This window comes from Staurois parvus, unplaced genomic scaffold (assembly GCF_062004578.1).
Source record: "Staurois parvus isolate SC_StPar_1 unplaced genomic scaffold, SC_StPar_1.0 ptg000493l, whole genome shotgun sequence".
NCBI classification, from domain to species: Eukaryota; Metazoa; Chordata; class Amphibia; order Anura; family Ranidae; genus Staurois; species Staurois parvus.
In genome coordinates this window covers 1,251,006-1,272,001 of record NW_028318289.1, presented here as the reverse complement: position 1 = coordinate 1,272,001, position 20,996 = coordinate 1,251,006, and the positions used below count along the sequence as shown (strand labels likewise).

General features: G+C 41.8%; 1 protein-coding gene across 1 annotated transcript; it reads left to right on the top strand.

The window, feature by feature from the left end:
• Positions 1-6,731: 6,731 nt before the first annotated feature.
• LOC149452174 (bone marrow proteoglycan-like) lies at positions 6,732-20,624 on the top strand. Its single transcript, XM_089689706.1, has 6 exons — positions 6,732-6,815; positions 7,003-7,059; positions 11,898-12,133; positions 15,006-15,140; positions 18,533-18,638; positions 20,423-20,624. Exons 2-6 carry the CDS (start codon positions 7,005-7,007, stop codon positions 20,479-20,481), a joined length of 591 nt encoding a protein of 196 aa, XP_089545832.1. The 5' UTR covers positions 6,732-6,815; positions 7,003-7,004; the 3' UTR covers positions 20,482-20,624.
• Positions 20,625-20,996: the final 372 nt, after the last annotated feature.

Genomic DNA, 20,996 nt, shown 5'->3' with positions numbered 1-20,996 from the left:
AATTTATTTCAGTAATGCAACTTAAAAGGTGAAACTAATCTATGAGATAGATTCATTACATGCAAAACAAAATAGTTCAAACCGTGATTTGTCATAATTGTGATGATTATGGCTTACAGGTCACGAAAACCCCAAATCCACAATCTCAGAAAATGAGAATATTGTGAAAAGGTGCAATATTCTCGGCTCAAAGTGTCCCACTCTAATCAGCTAATTAAGCCATAACACCTGCAAAGGGTTCCTGAGCCTTTAAATGGTCTCTCAGTCTGGTTCAGTAGAAATCACAATCATGGGAAAGACTGCTGACCTGACAGTTGTGCAGAAAACCATCATTGACACCCTCCATAAGGAGGGAAAGCCTTAAAAGATAATTGCAAAAGAAGTTGGAAGTTCCCAAAGTGCTGCATCAAAGCACATTAATGTGGAAGGGAAAAGTGTGGAAGAAAAAGGTGCACAAGCAGCAGGGATGAGCGCAGCCTGGAGAGGATTGTCAGGAAAAGGCCATTCAAAAGTGTTGGGGACTTTCACAAGGAGTGGACTGAGGCTGGAGTCAGTGCATCAAGAGCCACCACACACAGACGGATCCTGGACATGGGCTTCAAATGCCGCATTCCTCTTGTCCTTTTGAACAACAAACAACGTCAGAAGCGTCTTACCTGGGCTAACAGAAAAACAGACCTGGTCTGTTGCTCAGTGGTCCAGAATCCTCTTTTCTGATATGAGCAACTTTTGAATTTCATTTGGAAACCAAGGACCCAGAGTATGGAGGAAGAATGGAGAGGCACACACTGCAAGATGCTTTAAGCCTAGTGTGAAGTTTCCACAGTCTGTGTTGATTTGGGGAGCCATGTCATCTGCTGGTGTTGGTCCATTGTGCTTCATTAAGTTCAGGGTCAACGCAGCCGTCTACCAGGAGATTTTGGAGCACTTCATGCTTCCTTCCGTTGACAAGCTTTATGGGGATGCTGACTTAATTTTCCAGCAGGACTTAGCACCTGCCCACACTTCCAAAAGCACCAAAACCTGGTTCAATGCCCATGAGATTACTGTGCTTCATTGGCCAGCAAACTCGCCTGACCTGAACCCCATAGAGAATTTATGGGGCATTGCCAAGAGAAAGATGAGACATAAGACCGAACAATGCAGAAGAGCTGAAGGCCGCTATTGAAACATCCTGGTCTTCCATAACACCGCAGCAGTGCCACAGACTGATAGCTTCCATGCCACGCTACATTGAGGCAATAATTTCTGCAAAAGGGGCCCAAATCAAGTACTGAGTACGTATGCATGCTTATGCTTTTCAGAGGTCCGATATTGTTCTATGTACAATCCTTGTTTTATTGATTGCATGTAATATTCTAATTTTCTGAGATTGTAGATTTGGGGTTTTCATGAGCTGTAAGCCATAATCATCACAATTATGACAAATCATAGCTTCAACTATCTTGCTTTGCATTTAATGAATCTATCTCATATATTAGTTTCACCTTTTAAGTTGCATTACTGAAATAAATGAACATTTGCACGATATTCTAATTTTTCGAGTTTCACCTGTAAGTATATTTATTGAAATATTGAATATTTTAAATATATTGAATATGGCCAAAATTTTAGCATTTCAAATATATTTTTAAAAATAATCTTCCCAAATATTTTGTCATATATTTCAAATATATTTTTCTTCCATATGGGTTACTATTGGGGGCACTCGGCAGGGGGAAGAGCCAGGACCTCCAGCAGGGGACCCAGAAAGAATAAGATCAGGGTTGCTCTTTGCAAAACTACTGCTGCTGATTTGTGTCCCAGGTTTTTCTCCCACTAGTGCAGCGGCAGCCAGCAACATTCATTCTTCTGCCTCTGAAAACAGTCCAGGGGTTGCCTTTTTAAAGTTCATTGCAGATTAGTTTGGCTGGGGCATAGGGAAGTTGTGGGATATTCCAGAACATTGACCAGGAATGTGGGGACATTCTTCCCTTTGCAGCTACTTCTTAACACAGTCCTTTGATCCATAGGGCATAAAGTGGACAGCACTGGGACACCATTAGCAATGTTTCAGGACAGGCAAGCCTTAAACTTAGTGCACCAGGGGCAACAGTCACTCAGTCTTTCAGATCTGTACTCAGTGTCCTCGGGATTTAGATGTCTTCCTCTAGATTGAGGCAGTTACCTCAGTGGGGTCTCCTGACCAGATCCTCAGTGGAACCCCTCTTTCAGCTCTCAAAGAATTAGCAGAAGGACAGGCCCCCCAGCTATGCACAGCTGGGAACTAGATGAGACAGACAGGAACTTCAGCTGGACTGCTAGGAAGGGCAGCAGCCCTTCTGGCTGGGAACCTCTGCTCCTGGGGAAGAACCCTGCTCTTTGAGGCTCCAAACTATACATTCTGCCAATCACCATCTGGGCACCTTCCCCTAGGGATTGGATAGAGTTGCATGAATATTCAGGCTTTGACATTTTCATCCACTATATTCTGGAAGCCTCTAGGAGACAGGAGGAATCAAGCTTACAGCCTAAAGCAATCACATGCTGCTCTGATGATTACAGCAGATCCAAATTTGCCTAACCAAACTTAGCAGCTTATCTGGGAGGGTGCTACATCAATATGTTCCAATAGCAAAATTGGCGTATTCATGCAACATCTTTTCTCTAGGAACAATAATGAGACGGGATTCCCCAGTATGTATAATTGACAAAAAAACAAATATGACATCCAATGAGTTTGCAAAGTAATAGGATGTAGATGGAACTGCATACTACAAATATATCAGTGTGTTTGTCCAATTCACAATCTAAATATATATATATATGCTTTGTTTACTGGTGTCCCGAACAAAGTATATAGAACATTGTGTAAATATCCAATGATATAAATACCAAATGTGTTTAATAACTACAGCTTTTAATAGATAGTGGAAGAAAGAATGTCCTCCTAATGTCATTGTGAATCTGGAATATGTTTGGGAGGAGTCAAAAGGGAAGTGAGAAGATGAGAAAAAAGAGAGAGCAAAAAGAAGGAAAAAGAAGAAGGCAGTGGGGGGGAAGAAAATTAGGGACAGAGAGGCAGTTATTGTGGGTCTCTCGGGCTACTACACATGGCGTATGTAATGATGCATCACACATAGTATGGCTCACAGATTTATTTTATTCATTTCAGGTACTTATATAGCACCGTCAATTTATGCAGCACTTTACATGTATATTATACATTCACATCAGTCCCTAACCCTCAAGGGGCATACAATCTAAAGTTCGTAGCTTACACATACTAGGGCCAATTTAGACAAGATCAAATTCACCTACCAGCATGTCTTTTGAGTGTGGGAGGAAACTGGAGTACCCGGAGGAAACCCACACAGGCACAGGGAGAACATGCAAACTCCAGGCAGGAGGTGCTGTGGCTGGGATTCGAACCAACAACCCTAGTACTGCCAGGCGGAAGTGCTAACCATTTAGCCACTGTGCTGCTTAGAGGCAAAATTAGTGGAATAGCTAAAGTGAGACCAGATTGGCCATATAACGTTATAAGATGTGATATACATATGCAGCGCTGAAAACCAAATATACATTGAATATGAACAGACTAGTCTTGCGCTGTGGAGCGCTAAAACTATATTAAAGTACGATGAACGTCTACGGACGTTAACTGTGCAGGTAGTGACCTTAATAATAACTATACATAAAATGGCATATAAGCACCAATCTCTATATGAGGTAAAAATCGTGACTCCAGTGATGTAGAAATTAGTGTGCATTGCACTAACCAGACAGCGCATTGCGTAATTTGACAACTCCTGGTCCTCTGGATATGGAAAGATGAAAATCAAAGGATCATCTGGCCAACCAACCTAGGGAGGAGCCATTGTGGTGACGTCATGTCACACAGGCCACGTGTTAGTCCAGTGGCCATCTTAACAACTGTCACGCCAATGTGAGTGCTTTTTTACCAGGATATATCTTTGCTTGGAATTTCATTAATAAAACATACTATACTATTAGCATTTTCTGTGTGGGCTCAGTTTATTGCGAGCCCCCCCCCCCTTAAGGTGGATTCTTGTCCTGCTCCGCATCTATTATTGAGAGTGATGCCTGGTGGTTGTACATGATACCTGTTACCTGGAGAGTGATCCCCCTGCTGGATGGATGAGTGTTCCTGATCCCTGGAGAATGATGACCATTTGATTACCTGTCTTTCGGTTGGTTGGCCAGATGATCGCAATATAGTTTTAGCGCTCCACAGCGCAAGACTAGTCTGTTCATATTCAATGTATATTTAGTTTTCAGCGCTGCATATGTATATCAGATTTTATGAAGGTTAAGAGGTTTTGCCTTTATGTCAGCTGCTTTTTCCCTGCACTACTTAGTGCTCGTATACCTATTGATATTATATAACTTTATAAGTTTCAGACTTGCTGGCTACCCACAAGACTATCTGCTCCATATGGCATCTAACTCACAGGTCCACTCCGCTAATGAAGGGGTGTTCAGTTTACACCGGTGCCTGACAATGAAAGTATGTACTGCGGTGAGGAGTTGAAGCAGAAGACCCTTTTAGATTTATGTATACGACCCCAGGATAAATCGAGAGAACGGTGAGTTGGGGGGGGGGGCGTATTCACAACCTTATCGATTATCAGTTTATGGTAGAGCCCATATGTTTTGTCCCACAAAGGACAAATGTATGTGATTGTACCGGTGGCAGACAAGCATTTCTAGCAGATATCTAGAGAGGTCTATGGTGTGTAGTAGTGTAAGGCATCTACACTCACTGGCCACTTTATTAGGTACATCTGTTAAATTGCTTGGTAACACAAACTGCTAATCAGCCAATCACATGGCAGCAACTCAATGCATTTAGGCATGTAGACGACTTGCTGAAGTTCAAGCCGAGCATCAGAATGGGGAAGAAAAGGGATATAAGTGACTTTTGAATGTGACATGGTTGTTGGTGCCAGGCGGGCTGGTCTGAGTATTTCAAAAACTGCTGATCTACTGGGATTTTCACGCACAACCATCTCTAGGGTTTACAGAGAATGGTCTGAAAAAGAGAAAAAATCCAGTGAGCGGCAGTTGTGTGGATGTAAATTCCTTGTTGATGTCAGAGGTCAGATGAGAATGGACAGACCGGTTTGAGATGATAGAAAGGCAACAGTAACTCATGTAATATATGGACCAAAATGTCTGAGGAATGTTTCCAACACCTTTCTGAATCTATGCCATGAAGAATTAAGGCAGTTCTGAAGCTAAAAGAGGGTCCAACCCGGTACTAGCAAGGTATACCTAATAAAATGGCCCCTGAGTGTATACCAACAAGAAAGAAGTTTATAGTTGCAGTCTTAGGCTCTGGTCAATAAGGAGGCCTTAAGAAGGTTAAAATCTTTTCCCAGTCCATGTCCCCATGAGGCGTCACCAGTTCCTCTTCCCATTTCAGATGAAGTGTAATGGCTGAGGACAGGGGCGGACTGACCATTTGGGAACCTGGGCACTGCCCGAGGGCCTGGGGTCAGAAGGGGGCCCCATGAGATGCCCCTGGTACCTTTCATAGGCTTTTTTTGGTGTGGTTTGAGTGTGGGCAAGGACACAGGGACCCCATGATCCCCTATTGCCCGGGGGCCCCATGAGTTATCAGTCCGCCCCTGGCTGAGGATAAGATTGCTTTAACAACAATTCATATATCACAGAGAGTGGGTGTTCTGGTCTAGTGGTTTGGAGAAGTAAGGACTCCATGTGGGGACTATCAATGGACTCCACTGCGGGGATGGAATTGAGGAAGTGTTGGAATACAATTCTGGCTATTATTATTAATAATATAATTTGTTTTATTAGGATTACAAACCATAATTTTGTTGTACAGCATATCCATGAGTGTCAAATATGCTATATACACCACATTCCGTATTATTTTGTTTATTCTTATATCTCCACTTACTATTTACATTTCTTTACCATAAGATGTAGTTTTGGTAATGATTAGCAGGGGTTCCCTGAGACCTCAATACTGTAAGTTATTTTAGGTACTAACCTGTTTTTAAAAGGTTGATAAAGGCGGCTGCTGCATATTTCTACAATGTAATCTTGTTTTTAACACTTAACTTTACATTTAACAACATCAAACTTCATTTGTCGTATGATTGACCAATCAAACTGTGCACCTAAGCTAGAGCCATTTGGAAATCCGAAATCTTAGAGTGCTTATATTACTTTAAAAAATCTCCTGTCACCTTGGGAGTTTGAGGTGTTTCTGACCACCTTTTGTTTTCCTCTCTATAATATAAAGAAAATAAAAATCCAGCAGACATGATGGAAGCCCCTCATAATGGATGTAGCAGGTGCACAAATAAAGGAACTCAGCTCAGAGATCTCAACAATAAAGTCCTCAAGAGATAAAATAAATTGTCAAATGGTTTAACTTACCAATATCTACCAAAATTGGAAATATGTTAAGGGTAAGTCCACACAAAATAAATATCAATACATTGTTGAACTATTGAAGAAAGCCCACAATGGTACATACAATTTTCTGATAGGATTTAAGGCAGTGATAGGCACCATGCCAGAATGCCTCTACAAGGAGAACACAACAGCCACTGATACGATGAAGACAGTTGTAATTGTGTAATTGATGAAGTCTGTTTTTGCAGATTATCTTACCACCTTGCATCATTTATTGCACTTTTTTTCAATCACATTATATAATTTTGAACATATGAAACTACAACTTCCTAAAACTGATGTATATAAAGGAGCATAGAGGTGTCCAAGAGATGAAGAAGTATTTGGATGCAGAAAGAGCCCATCAGCCCATCATCAACAAAAAGGTAAACTCAGTTTCTAGAGAATAAACCCTAAGAAGAGTAGAAAATGTGAGGCAATGCCCATAGTGACCCATTAGACTTTTCTTATTAAAAACTGGTCTCTGGGGTCAACCAAACATTTCCATATTTTCTTCTGTGAAAAGTATATTACATACTTTGACGTAACCAAACTTTTTTTTTTCCTGTATAGACATGTATCATCTACTGCTGCTCCTTTTGTTGGGAACCATCTATGCCCAGAAATCAGGTGAGCTGACAATCGAATATATCAGTATTAGAATTTAGTTGGCAAAAAAGGAAATTTTCAGTGAAGACGTTTTTAAACTTTTATTGCTTAATGACTGTTTAATGCTGGTTGAATTATTTTTTATTTTTATAAAAATGGGAGAGGATTAGAACCCCTCAGCTTGAGAAATGTGAATGTTTGATATTTAGTGCAATGAGGTGCACGCTCAACCCATTGAATGGGCTGCCTTAAAATTGAAGTTTATATATATAACCTTTGCTAAAAAAATAATCAGAAATAGATTGCTAACAAGGTTTTTAGCCTTCCTCTATTCTACTAAAAAAGATGTATTTTTATTTTTGTTCCAAATACACCTTTGTATATGGAAATGAACTGTGTTATTGTAGGTGCATTAACACAATGAATAGTGCTTAGGAGACCCTAATGACACACAGTGTAGCACTACTCTCTTAGGAGTCGCTGAGTTTTGAGTTCCCCTATAGTTCTGCACAGCCAGGCAACACACATTTTCTTCTACACTTGCACTCTGGATACAGTAAAAAGTAATTGAGCTTGTTTTTGTGATTTTATTAGGGGTATTTATTGAACTTGAATGAGGTTGAGGGGTGTATGGGTTAACCAAGGAACTGTGAACATGAGGACAAATTTCCTTAGCAACTAAAGTCCATAGACAAGCAGTCTCTCCTTGGCGAGCTATCCAGCTCTTCTGGTGTACCTCCTCAGAGCCCAGATAAATCCTCCTCTTCACCCAGCTGACTGAGGGAATCCCTGGGTAAGGGGACCCATAAACTGCCACGTAATAATTAACAGTCCTGTGTGAGGAGCTAGTTGGGTTTGCCATCTGACTGCCTTCTCCCCTTATCCGGCCAAGGGGGTGCAGGATTACTCACTTAGTCCTCTTCTGTATGCTTGTGGGTTGGTGGCTGCCTGAAGGCCTTATACTGGGCTGGCTCCTTCCCGGCTTCCAAGGCTGTCCTCTCCCAGAGGACAGTTGAGGCTGAGAGATCCTCCTTCCCATCTCAGGTAGGCCCCCTCCCAGGCTTCACACTCAAGCCTTCATACTTCACTTTCATATTTTATGATTTTTTTTCCTATATTGTTCCAAACACTATTCTCTTTTCATGTATTTTTTTTCCTCTGATTCTTTAAGGGGCGGTTCACATTGATGTGCAGTGATTTCTGTGCATTTCCCACACTGCATCACAATCGCATTCGAACCGCTGCCAATTGAGAATGTCAATGTTACGTTAATGTTTCGCAAAAGCAACAGCAATTGGATGAATCAGATTGCATGGGTGTTCACACCCATGCGCTCCAATTCCAGTGTGGAAAAAAAAGGGTCTTGCACCTCTCCTGTGGGTGCTCTGGCTGATTTGAGCCATACAAAATGAATGGCTCAAATTGCACTGCAAAAGAATCGCATGTGATCTGAACAGAAATGCATTGTGATTCCTGTCCAAATCACATGCGGTTTCCCGAACCGCATCAGTGTGAACCGGGCCCTAAAATGGATCCCACTCAAAGGAAACAAATGTGATATCAGCAGGAGCGTATTTACCACAAGGAAAATAAGGTATTTGCCTAGGGCAGCATTTTTTAGGGGTGCAGCACTGCCCCCTGGAAAAAGGGATGTATGTGGCATGGTGTGATCCAAGAGAGGCTGCGGGCTGCTTGATGGTGTACACAGACCCTGACTGTCATCCCTGGGGATGTCCAGAGCTGTGAAGGTCTCTCTCTTTTTCGCTGGGGGGGGTTGAGTGTTAATGGAAGGCTCTCTCGGGTAGGGGGGATAGGGCAGGGGTGTTGTTGGTCGGTGTCAGTCTCTCTCCACCGTGGAGGGGGGAGGGCATCCAATTTTTGTGTTGCCTAAGGTAGCACAAAACCTAAATACACCACTGGACATCAGGAATTTAGGGGGCTGTAGGGAGCACAAGTAAAGGGACTGTAATGGCAGAGATCTCTAACAGTCTCCAGTAACATGTCCTCAATTTTGGTCTCCTGCACCATGTCTTATATCCCAAACCACATCAGTAGCATGTTTGCAGGTCTTACCCCTGGTTCACATATATGCGGCCGTGTGGGCCGCGTTTTGCATGTGCATGAGAGCCCATTCATTTTAATGGACTCCCGTGCCCCGGGACACACAAGGAAGAAGTCCCTGCACTTCTTCTGAAAACACAGCCTGCACAGGAACCTCAGCTCCCAGTATGGTTGCGGTTTCCAGTGCGGAACTAATGGCACCCACCTGCAGGTCCGCATTCCTCTGTGCGGGTGGTGCGGCTGCACAGATTTTTGTGCGGCTCCGCAGTGGCACCACCCGCACAGATGTGAACCTAACCTTAAAGTTTATCCGAACATGTTTGCTGTCTCTGACCATCTCCTGTAGCAATACATTAACCATTTCCTTCAGTATGCTGGCAGTTTCTCACAGTTTGTAAGATTATAAACAAGGACTATAATGTGTGGCTCTCTCTTGATGTCAATGGCTGCACCAGGGGCCCTATATATCTAGTAACTTTACTAGCACTATATAGTAGTATGTCATGCTTTTAAGCACTTAACCTCCGGAAGATTTACCCCCCTTCATGACCAGGCTATTTTTTGCGATACGGCGCTGCGTTATTTTACCTGACAAATACAAGGCCATGCAATGCTGTACGTAAATGGAATTTATGTAATTTTTTCCCCCATAAATAGAGATTTTTTTGGTGGTATTTTATCACCACTGGGTTTTTTACTTTTTGCGCTATAAACACAAAAAAAAATTTTGAAAAAAAACAATTTTCTACTTTCTGCTATAAAACATATCCAATAAGAAAAAAAATTTAAAATCAAATTGCTTCATAAATTTAGGCCAATATGTATGATTGGTTTGCACAAAAGTTATAGCATCTACAAACTATGGTGTATATATACTGGGATTTAAAAAAAATATGTTTTTATACTATTAATGGTGGCGATCAGGGACTGCAATATTGCTGCGGACAATCCGACACAAAACTGATGTTGGGAACCAGTGACACTAATACAGTGATCAGTGCTAAAAATATGTACTGTCACTGTACTCAGGGCTGCTGTTAGAAACCATGGGACCCCACACAGCCAACCTGATAGCCACCCCCCCCTCCCGCCAAAGAAAAAAAACAGTTTACTATGCTTCAGTTATTAATGAGCATAGTTATGATCGGTACTGATCACTCATTGCATTCATTCACAAAAGAAAGGGACTGGTAAATGTGACATATTTACCGGCCCCTTCCCCCAGTCTACATCCTGAAGGATCCTATTGTGTGCTTGCAACTGCCGGTGGGGAGGAGAGGAGGGAAGCCGGCAGCACTGTGGGGATGGGGGCACACAAGGAGGCCTGGGCAATAGGGGAAAATGTATGGTGCATAGGGAGGGAGATGGATGCGGCAGGGGGAGGGGGGCAAATACTGGAACTGCTCCCTTGTATGGCTCTCTCTGAAGTGGCTGAAAGCTAGAAGGAGGGAGAGGAGAAAAAGCCATTTTTCAACTGCTGTAGAGAGGGCCATACAGGGGATTGGTTCCAGTAATTTCCGCCCCCCCCACACACACCAATGTACAGATTGCCCTCACTGCCCACATCTGAGTCACCCAGCTGCCTGGGCCCCCCTACTGGCCTGGGCCCTGTATGGGAAGACTGGTGGTACCCCCTAATCCATGGCCCTGACTGTACTAAAGAAACAGACTGGGAAGGAGTTAAACATCTAGGGTGATCAAGGGGTTAACAATGTGTCTAGCTAATAGTTATGTGTACTGTGTGTGCTGCTTTTACTAGGTAATGTGTTGGATTCTATTCCCTGCTCTGCATGGAAAGAACATCCAGCACATTGCTGCTGACAGGACACAGCTCTGCCGTGTTTCCATGGACAGAGCTGTGTTCTGTCAGTCTCCTAGACCAATGTTTCTCAACCTTTTTTCAGTCAAGGCACCCAACCTTTAAAATTATGTACAGTCCCGAGGCACCCTTTAAAATTATGGACAGTCTTGAGACACCCCATTCTAAAATGTGAAAAATTATTCTAATAGTTTGATATAATGCAGCAATATCCACACATGTAGGACACCCAACAGTAGAGTTGATTTATTCTTCCATAGCAAATACACTTTTTCACACTGGTGCTGACTAGTATTCCAATGTTTCTCTTCTCCCTTGGTTTTACTCCATCACTCAGCTAATGTGACCCCAGCACTGATGGAGAGGGGCAGGGGAGGGTCAAACCAGGATGCTCTGCAGACAGCTGACATCCTCCTTATCAACTGATGATGTCTTTAGTTGTCAGGATGCCGGCGGCTAGAAGGCAGTAATGGTGCACAATGAAAACCTGTGGGTTTCTGTATCTAAAAGGCAGGCCTGTTCCATCTGCTGACTTGTATACAAGTTTTGGGTAATGTTTAGACATTTTTCCAAGGCACCCCTGAAGAAACCGCAATGCACCCTGGTTGAGAAAGGCTGCCCTAGATGATCGACGATCCAATGGATGAACGCCAGCACCCGCTGTACGGCTTCTGCTGTGACAAATTACAGAAGAATCGGCACACTGGCGGTGCATGTGCGAGCCCATGACCAGGAAATGCAGAATCATGTTCATATATGTGGTTTAGCACAGTTCGGCAGCCCTGTAGCAGTATATTTGCTATGGGGTAGTCGGCAACTGGTTAGCATCATATTTTAGTAAATGTATTTCATCTTTAAAAAGTACACACTTAAAATGTATTTGTATAAATGGGAGATTAACTCGGGTTGTAGCTCGGGTTGTAGCTCTGGTCTTACTTGTAAACCATTTTAACATTTTAAATGTATTTTTTTTTAAAAGATGATCGCTCTCAAGATGACTCGATGCCTCAAGATGAAATAGATGATCCAAATGGCCAACAGAATTACTGTGACATGCCTGATACCCTGGAGACATTCGATTTTAATGACTGCCAGTTGGGGAAATCCCACAATGTCTCTGTAGAAGTAAATAAAAAGTTTGGTGACGTTTGTCCAGACAAAAGTACCTGTCATTATCAAGCTTTCAACAGCCCCACATCCTTTGCGTGGGCTCAGGTTAGTGAAAATCTTAACAAAGATAATTTTTCCCTTCAATTTTTATTAAACACAGAACAATATGTAATAGATAGGTGGGAACAATATGAAAAACTCTTATTAATAGCTCGTATCCAGTGAATATCAGAACAAACGTACACAAAGTCCATAAATCCAAAAAGTCTGTAGCTATATAACAGCTTATGTGGCAGCCATCCCAGAGTAAGCCAACTTTATGAGCATAATGTAGAGAGAAAAAAGAAAAGAGGAGCCTTCTAAGTGCAGTATTTAGTAGTTTTAATAAGCCACAAATAATAAAAACTCACAATGATGAAGTAGCCAAAAAGCTCATCAGTAAGGTAATGTCTGAAGCCATCATCCGTGTCCTGCAGGGATCCATCTGATTGGGTGAGTGGCCACTGTGGATGGTGAAGGAGGTCTCAGGTGCTGTAGATGGTAAGGAGTCTCGGAGCACCGCCGCCAAAACCGGGACCTGAAGTGTCTATATTCGAAATGTATTTTTAAAAATATTTTTCATATATTTTGTAATAAAAACGCATTTCAACATGCAGTATATATATTGTATACGGCCAAAATTGTAGTATTTCAAATATATGTCAATATATTTGGGAAGAATGTTTTTAAAATATATTTCAAATATATTTTTTTTCATATGGGTTAACTAGGAGCATGCTACATCATATAGGAGTGTGCTGCAAACAAAAACAGCTTAACCCCCTGGCGCCGGCACCTCCCGGCCCTTTAAGAGTTTCAGAAGCCGGGAGGCGGAGCAGGGTTTTAGGGTTCATTTGACCACCGTGATTCGCTGTCACGGCGGTCACATGATCGGGAAAGAGGAGATAGGGACCTTTCCGTGAGTACCGGACATGTGTGCTTGGAGCCCTCTCAGCACATATGTTTTTCTTAATTGCACACAAATGTGCAGCCGCTCGGCGTCAAGGCCCACATGCCGGGAGGCCGCACATTTGCGTGTGGCTGGCGCCAAGAGGTTACAGAATTGGGGTTGATTTACTAAAGGCAAATAGGCTGTGTTGACAATATGTTGCTACTTAACCCTAGACATCATGCTGAGTTCACCTGTTAAGAAGGGATTCCAAAAATGTATTAGCCACTCCTTAGAGGTTTGTGAACACTTGACCATCACACCTACATGGACCCATTCCAAAACCATGGACATTTATATACTGTACAATAGTCCCCCTCTTTGCAGCTACAACAAACTTCACTTTTTGGGGTAGACTTCCCTCAGCATTTTGGGGTGTGTCTGTGGGAACTTATGCCCATTCAGGAAAAGAATATTGTGATGTCAATATTGATGTTGGAGGAGAAGATCTGGCTCTCCATTAGCAGTTTAATTCTTCACGGAACCATTTCATAGGGTTGATTTTAAGGTACTGTGGAATAGACTCCCTCAAGAGTTGGTTCTGGTCAGCTCAGTGGTTTGCTTAAAAAAAAGTCCTGGATTCTTTCTGGACACACATAATATAACTGGATACTAACATTTATAGGTAAAGTTGATCCAGGGAATATCCGATTGCCTCTCGGGGGATCAGGCAGGAATTTTTTTCCCTGCAGGAGCAAATTGGATCATGCTTTGCTGTGTTTTTTTTTGCCTTCCTCTGGGTATAGGATTATAACTTTTTTTTTAATGGTTGAACAGGATGGTCTTTTTGTCTTTTTTCAGCCAGACTAACTATGTAACTATGTACTGTGCAGCGCCCTCAAGTTTCTCTACACCAACCTGGCCATATCATCGTGTCTTTATGGAGCTGGCTTTGTGCACAGGTGCACTGTAATGTTGAAATTGTTGCTACAAAGTTGAAAGCACACAATTGCCTAAAATATATTTGTACTTCCGCCTTGCAGTACTAGGGTCGTTGGTTTGAATTCTAGCCACGGCACCACCTGCCTGGAGTTTGCATGTTCTCCCTGTGCCTGCGTGGGTTTCCTCCAGGTACTCTGGTTTCCTTCCACACTCCAAAGACATGCTGGTAGGTTAATTGAATCCTGTCTAAATTGGCCCTAGTATGTGTATGTATGAATGTAAGTTAGGTGCCTTAGATTGTACACCTCTTAAGGGTTAGGGACTGATGTGAATGTATAATATATATGTAAAGCACTGCGTAAATTGATGCTGCTATATAAGTACCTGAAAAAAATAAAATGCTGTAGTATTACTAGTACCCTTCACTGGAAACACTTGATCTTAAAGTGATATTAAAGGTTAAAAAAAAAAAATATCATACTTACTTTGCAAAGTCATTGCACAGAGCAGCCCCAATTCTCTTTTTCTCTCCTCCTGCTGGGGCTCCTGGCTCCTCCCCTCTAACCAGTGCCCCCAATAGCAAGTCACTTGCTAAGGGGGCACTGGTGCATACTCGCTCCAGAGCCCCACTTTATGCATCCTTAAGACACATAGAACCTCAGCTTGGCCCCACCCCACTCTCTCCTCATTGGCTCACTGGCTGTGATTGAGAATGGCTCCCCCTGCTGTGTCTCAGCTAATGAGGAGAGAGAGAGACCAGGACAGCTGAAGCTCCTGTGCACATCGCTGGATTAAGAGGTTGCACAAGTGAGTGATGGGGGTCTGTGGGGAACGTTGCACACAGAAGGTTTTTTATCTTTATGCATAGAATGCATGAACATAAAACCCTTTAGACTTTACAAGCTCTTTAATTATTTAAAGGGGTGTTTTCATACTTTTGGCCATATATTGGGTGTGATAGTCAGGTATCCTCAAACTTTTGGTCATATAGAGTATAATTGCTTGTTAACAATTTTATTTTTTTTTTATTTTTTGGCAGGAGTGCCTCAATAATGCTGTTTGCAGGAAATGCTATATATTCATTATCCTTTTCCACTTCTTCCATAGCATTCCTGCAAGTGCCGCAGAGGGTGTCTGAGTTCAGTTTATAATGCAGGAGCCAATAACCAGATTAGATGTCTTGCTAAGAGAGCATGTTCCAACCAGTATTATGTATGGATCGGTGTGTGGAAACCCGCCAATGTAAGTGACAGAGATGGAATGACATTTCCTTTAGTATATAGTATGATCATATAATCTATGTTATGGAGAAGAGGTACAAAAGGAGTCAAAGGGCTTTCTAATTAAAACACTTGAAAAGATGAACATTATCTTCTTAAATTTAAAATCCCAAACATACAAGGAATGAATTCAGCACTCAAAGGCAACCTACAGGCAGAACTCAACTTTTAATGATTAATATGTTTTTAAAAAATAGTTACTAAGCCTTGTGTGCATATAGTATTTTTTGCAGAGAATAATCTTCATCAGGTTCCTGCCTCCTGTATCTTAAAATACCTTCTTGTGACCTAAGGGTTCCCTAGTGAAGAGCTTTCATCAAATTATCTGAACATATTCAGCATTACACCCTTAATACAACCACATGGTTATTAAATTCTAAATATTGAAGTTTTTATTTCATTTTTGCAGTTATTGGCTTCTTCAAGGTCAGTTTAAAGATGGATATTGAGGACTCAGTATGGTTGTAGCAGATCCTTTACATCATTTTACTTTTGACATGATATGGTTTATCACTAGGTCTTAAATGATCTCTTCATTGCCCTAAATACTTGTAGATTTGTCTGATCACACATTTTACAAATGTACACAAGAAAGATGTTTGTTTTTTTTTTTTATTTTCAGCAGACTGGACAATTCTACACTCACTGGTCACTTTACTAGGTACACCTTGCTAGTACCGGGTTGGATCCTCTTCTGCCTTAATTCTTCATGTCATAGATTTAACAGAGTGTTAGAAACATTCCTTAGAGATTTTGGTCCATTTTAACATGAGTTACTGTTGCCTTTCCATCATCTCAAACCATTCTGCCCATTCTTCTCTGACCTCTGACAGAAACAAAGCATTTTCATCCACATAACTGATGCTGATTGGATATTTTCTCTTATTTGGACCATTCTCTGTAAACCCTAGAGATGGTTGTGCATGAAAATCTCAGTAGATCAGCAGTTTTTGAAATACTCAGACCAGCCCGTCTGGCACCAACAACCATGCCACGTTCAAACTCACTTAAATCCCCTTTCTTCCCCATTCTGATGCTCGGTTTGAACTTCAGCAAGTCATCTTCACTATGTCTTCAGGCCTAAATGCTTTGAGTTGCTGCCATGTGATTGGCTGTTTAGCAATTTGTGTTACCAAACAATTGAACAGCTGTACCTAATAAAGTGGCGGGTGAGCGTAAATTTTCAGGAGAAATACAACTAAATTTTGAATAAAGGATTAACTGAAGGTTTCAAACTAATTTGTTCAACACTTGGCATCAGATCCAAAACCAGGACAAGGGGTAAGTGGGTGGGAACGCCAACTGCCTTGGGCGCAATGGTTTACTGTAGGAATGAGGGTGCCTTCCTTTTGTTACAATGGAATCACTACTCCTGTCAGCCCAGAGCTGGGAGCAGCAAGGAGAGGAAGAGAGAGCAGGGAGGTGGTGCGGGCTGTGTTCTTGTTCCCCCTCCTCCTTCCTGTCAGTGCAGTGTTCCTGTATTAACAAGCAGGCAGTGGTGTTCACAGGTGTATGCACTAGCAGTAAGGATGAGTGGGAGAGAGCACACAGCCTGCATACACAGCGCAGAAGTGTCCAGGAGAGAGCCACGAGTGGAGGAGAGATCCATCAACACAAGCATGTGCCCAATGTTAAAACTGAGCTACACAGTGATTTTGACAAGTGAGTGACTGCTAGGCATGGGGTCCACTAAGCTTGCACATCATGAATATGCAGGTTGACATCTTTGCCCTGGGTGCTGGATGACCTTATCCCAGCACTGATCCGATCATAGTGTCAGCCCTAGCTATCAATTTAGTGACATTGAGCAGATTTTGGCTGAGGATTGGGATCCTGATGGCAAACACAGCCAAGTGGTTCTTTTTTAGTAGGGACAGATTTCTGAGAAATCTTTTCACATCTTCGATCATCACAGCTTCTTTTGTGACTCTCAACATTTAGTCACATGATATTTCACAGCCACAAAGGAAGGTTGTGCTGGAAGACTTCCCTCCTCTGGATGCTGTGATCACAGAATTAAACTGTATATAATGCCCAGTATGTACCACTGATTGCGGTTCCCAATTTTCTTCAATGTTTGAATAGTGAAGCATCTCTACTAATGGCCACAAACCCAACAGATCTGTTAGTACTGACCCAGAGGACACATATGTCCCTGCCTCCTATTCCAGTTGGCCCCTGGTGGGCTTGGTGGGACCGTAAAGTTAAAAACACAGGAGGATATCTAATGCAATCTTGGTATACAGATGAATGTTGCAGTGTAGTCCAAAGCAGAGTGGGGTGATGAATGAACAACGTAGCTACAGGATATCCCAGTGGCCATGGTTCTGCATTGATGCTCATCGGCTGCACTTTTGTGGCTGGGTGCTATACATTATCAAGGAAAAGATAGTACCAATGTGCCTGGCATGAATGCATGGCTGGCACAACATTACTGAATACTGTAGATTTTAATATTTATCTAGAACTTTTCTATAGAACACATATATGGTATTACTGTTATGGCTTGCAGATGCTGACTTTCCTAAGTCTGTATTTACATAGCAACTTCAAAAGGCTTTGAGGGAACTACCAGAAAAACAAATGTAAACAGAAGGGTATGATCCACATATTTTACTGTATTATTGAGCTCCATACCTTGGGCACTAGAGTTCACTTAAGTGCAGGGCTGTGGAGGGGGTAAGACACTGTCCGCATGCTGAGAGGCTGAACTTCCTGCAGCTTATGAATCTGTGCAAATCCCAACAATATTGTTAAGATCCCCACAGAGCCTTGACTGGCTCTTTGACATCAGCTGATAGCAGGCTTTAGCCTGCCGTCAACTGAATCTGGGTCACAGAACTAAATGCACTTTAGAGCTTTGGCCATACTTCTCCTTTGAAGCAATGGGTTTCGTTGTGCTTTAGGATTCTCTGCCTCATAATTCTGTTTATCTATTTCTGCATATAGATATTTCCCCTCACCTTGTCCATTTTTCTTCAATTACTGGCAACTTTTCAAACTTTTTGTAAATTAGGAATCTTTTTTTTTTTTTTTCTTCAGTGTCTAAAGAAAAAAATACTTTCTTGTCTTGATCTGTTGTGTGTGTATAGCGATCACTTAAGCTGGCCGTACACTAGTAGAATTTTTTGTTCTAAGAACATGTTCAGTTTTCTACTTATTGAAGGCAGCTACGATGCTCCATGTTAGGAAATGTAGGAGGATCTTTTGAGATGACTGGACTGTTATTCTGGATTGATTCTGGAACCAGAGGGGTATTTATAAGAAATATAGCTAACAGTGGTATTACCTTTAAGAATAATGTCTATCTTCTCACTAACAAATATACTGTAAATATCTATTTTTCTTTAACAGTCTTGTGCCTATATAAATGCTAGTGGAACCAGACTGTGCTACACTAACTTTGCTTGGGGACAGTATCGAACTCATGGAACATGGTGCGTGGCCATGAATTTGTCAAGTAAGTAAGAAAAAAAACATTAAAAGTATATAATAAAACAGCAAAATATTGAACTTCTTTATTCTTCTATAGCTTCTTGATTGGGACAGTCTACCCAAAAAGGCCTTTCATGTATTTTACATTATACTGTAGAACCTATCTGGTGCAGTCCCTGTTTTGCTGCAAAATTCTATTTTTATATTATTGATAATGTGTTCATTGCAAATTCCTATCATAATGGAGTGTGTTGGAAGACCTGGATTTACTGCTGGAATCAGAGAGCGAGTGGAGTTCAGGAATACTTGATGTAAATTTAACCACTTCAAGTCCGGACACTTTCACCCCCCTCCTGTCCAGGCCAATTTTCAGCTTTCAGTGCTATCACACAATTGCACGGTCATGCAACACTGTACCCATATGAATTTTTTAGCATTTTTTTGAGACAGATAAAACTTTATTTTGGTGGCATTTATTCATCACTGGGATTTTTATTTTTTTGCTATATAAATGGAAAATCCAAACATTTTGAAAAAAAGTGTTCCTATAAAATTTTGCAAATAAATTATCTTTCTTCATAAATCTTGGCCAAAATGTATTCAGCTTTTTAGTAAAAAAAAAAAAATAACCCAAATTAGTAATTTATAAACGGCCACCCACTCCTGCACTGCTCCCCTCCAGCCCATGTACATAAACGGCCGGACGGGAGCAGTGCAGGAGCAGGTGGCCGTTTATAAACATCCTCCTACATTCCCTGCCTGTGTGCGCTCCCTGAGAGCGCACGGCACCGCGATCCGGTGACCTCTGTGTGAGGTCCCGATCATGTGATCACTGATTGGCCAATCAGTGATCACATGAATAGTAGTAAGCAAGATGTCACTTCTGACATCATTGCTTACTAATAGTGAAATCTGTGAATGATCACACAGGTCACATGGTACAAGGCTATTCACAACAGCCTTGCACCATGTGACAAGCTGTGACCAATCACTGCTCACTGTATGTGACCTCTGTGATCCCAGGGAGCGCGCACAGGCAGGGAATGCGAGAGGATGTTTATAAATGGCCATCCGCTCCTGCACTGCTCCCGTCTGTCCGTTTATGTACATGGGCCGGACGTGAAGTGGTTAAAGTACAGTGAAAGACTTCAATATGACAGTCTAAACCAGTACCAAATCAAGTTATTATGTGATGCACAAACCTTCTAAAATAAACAGAAAACATCCTTTTCCCTCTCCTGATTGAGCCAAATCCTCCATCTGTACCTCCTATGCTCCCTTTGCCAGACACAGCCTACGTGAGAGTGATAACTCAGCTCTGAACTCAGGAGCATTGCAGCATTGTTACCAAGCATCATAGGAAAATTTATTAGGTGGACTTCACTGTAAGGATCAACAGGAATCTGTAGGGGGACTAAGACACTTGTAAGCACAGATGCACTCATATATACTGTATGTGTGCTGTAGCACTTTTTTAATGAAAGGCCATTCTAGTTTAAAATTTCAAATGTTTGAGGCATCCCCATGCACCAGACACTGTATAATGTCAAATAAAATGGCTCGGACAGCAGGAGGTGAGACAGTGACTTACTGGGTTTTGCAGGAAACGTGGTCACTGAGGCTTACGTATATGGCACTGAAGTCATTATAATTCCTTGAAAATATTTGGTCTTGAATTCATTAAAGTTCAACTGTCTACAAAAATTTATTTTTTAGTTTCAGATAGTAGGGAAAGGGTTTATTTTAAGAATAACTGTTCACATACCATATATATTTTGATTAACACCTCTGTCCCGTTTTGTCTTTCAGATGGTCTGTGGTATACTTTCAACTGTTGCACTTCACTGGCCTTTGTCTGTACCATCTAAGAGTGAACGATCTACTAAAGCTTCTGACCTCCATCTCGATGGTTCCTGACGCTAAATCTCTAGATTGTCTGCTTTCAGCTACATCTCCCACCGCTTTATATACTATATGCTGATTTTTAAATAAATCATGAATGCATTCAGAATTGGTTTATGTGGTGTTCTTTTTAAATGTATGGCTTTCAACAAAAGTCATGGTTTTACTAGATTATCATAAACAATTTAGGCTTGATAGCACATACTGTCGGCCTGGCTTTGACCCTCAGCAGGCCAGATTAGCATAAGGGCTATTGAAGCTGCAGCTGGTGGCAGGCCCAGTGGCCTTAAGAAAGGCCCAGCCCAATGAGCATTAATGCTTCTCAGCCCTGCACAGGACCATGATTGATATGTAAATTGTGGATGGCAGGAGGCATTGATATGTAAATCATGGGCACATTCATAGGTATATCAAACTCCTATGAGCCCCAGTCCACCATCACCTCTGCTAAATCCTGCTGGCATTGAGGATGTGAACATGC

Coding starts and splice junctions, on each gene's coding strand:
- LOC149452174 (XM_089689706.1), top strand. CDS start 7,005: ATGTATCATCTACTGCTGCTCCTTTTGTTGGGAACCATCTATGCCCAG. Junction 7,060..11,897: donor CATCTATGCCCAGAAATCAG/GTGAGCTGACAA, acceptor TTTTTTTAAAAG/ATGATCGCTCTCAAGATGAC. Junction 15,141..18,532: donor GTGTGTGGAAACCCGCCAAT/GTAAGTGACAGA, acceptor TTTCTTTAACAG/TCTTGTGCCTATATAAATGC.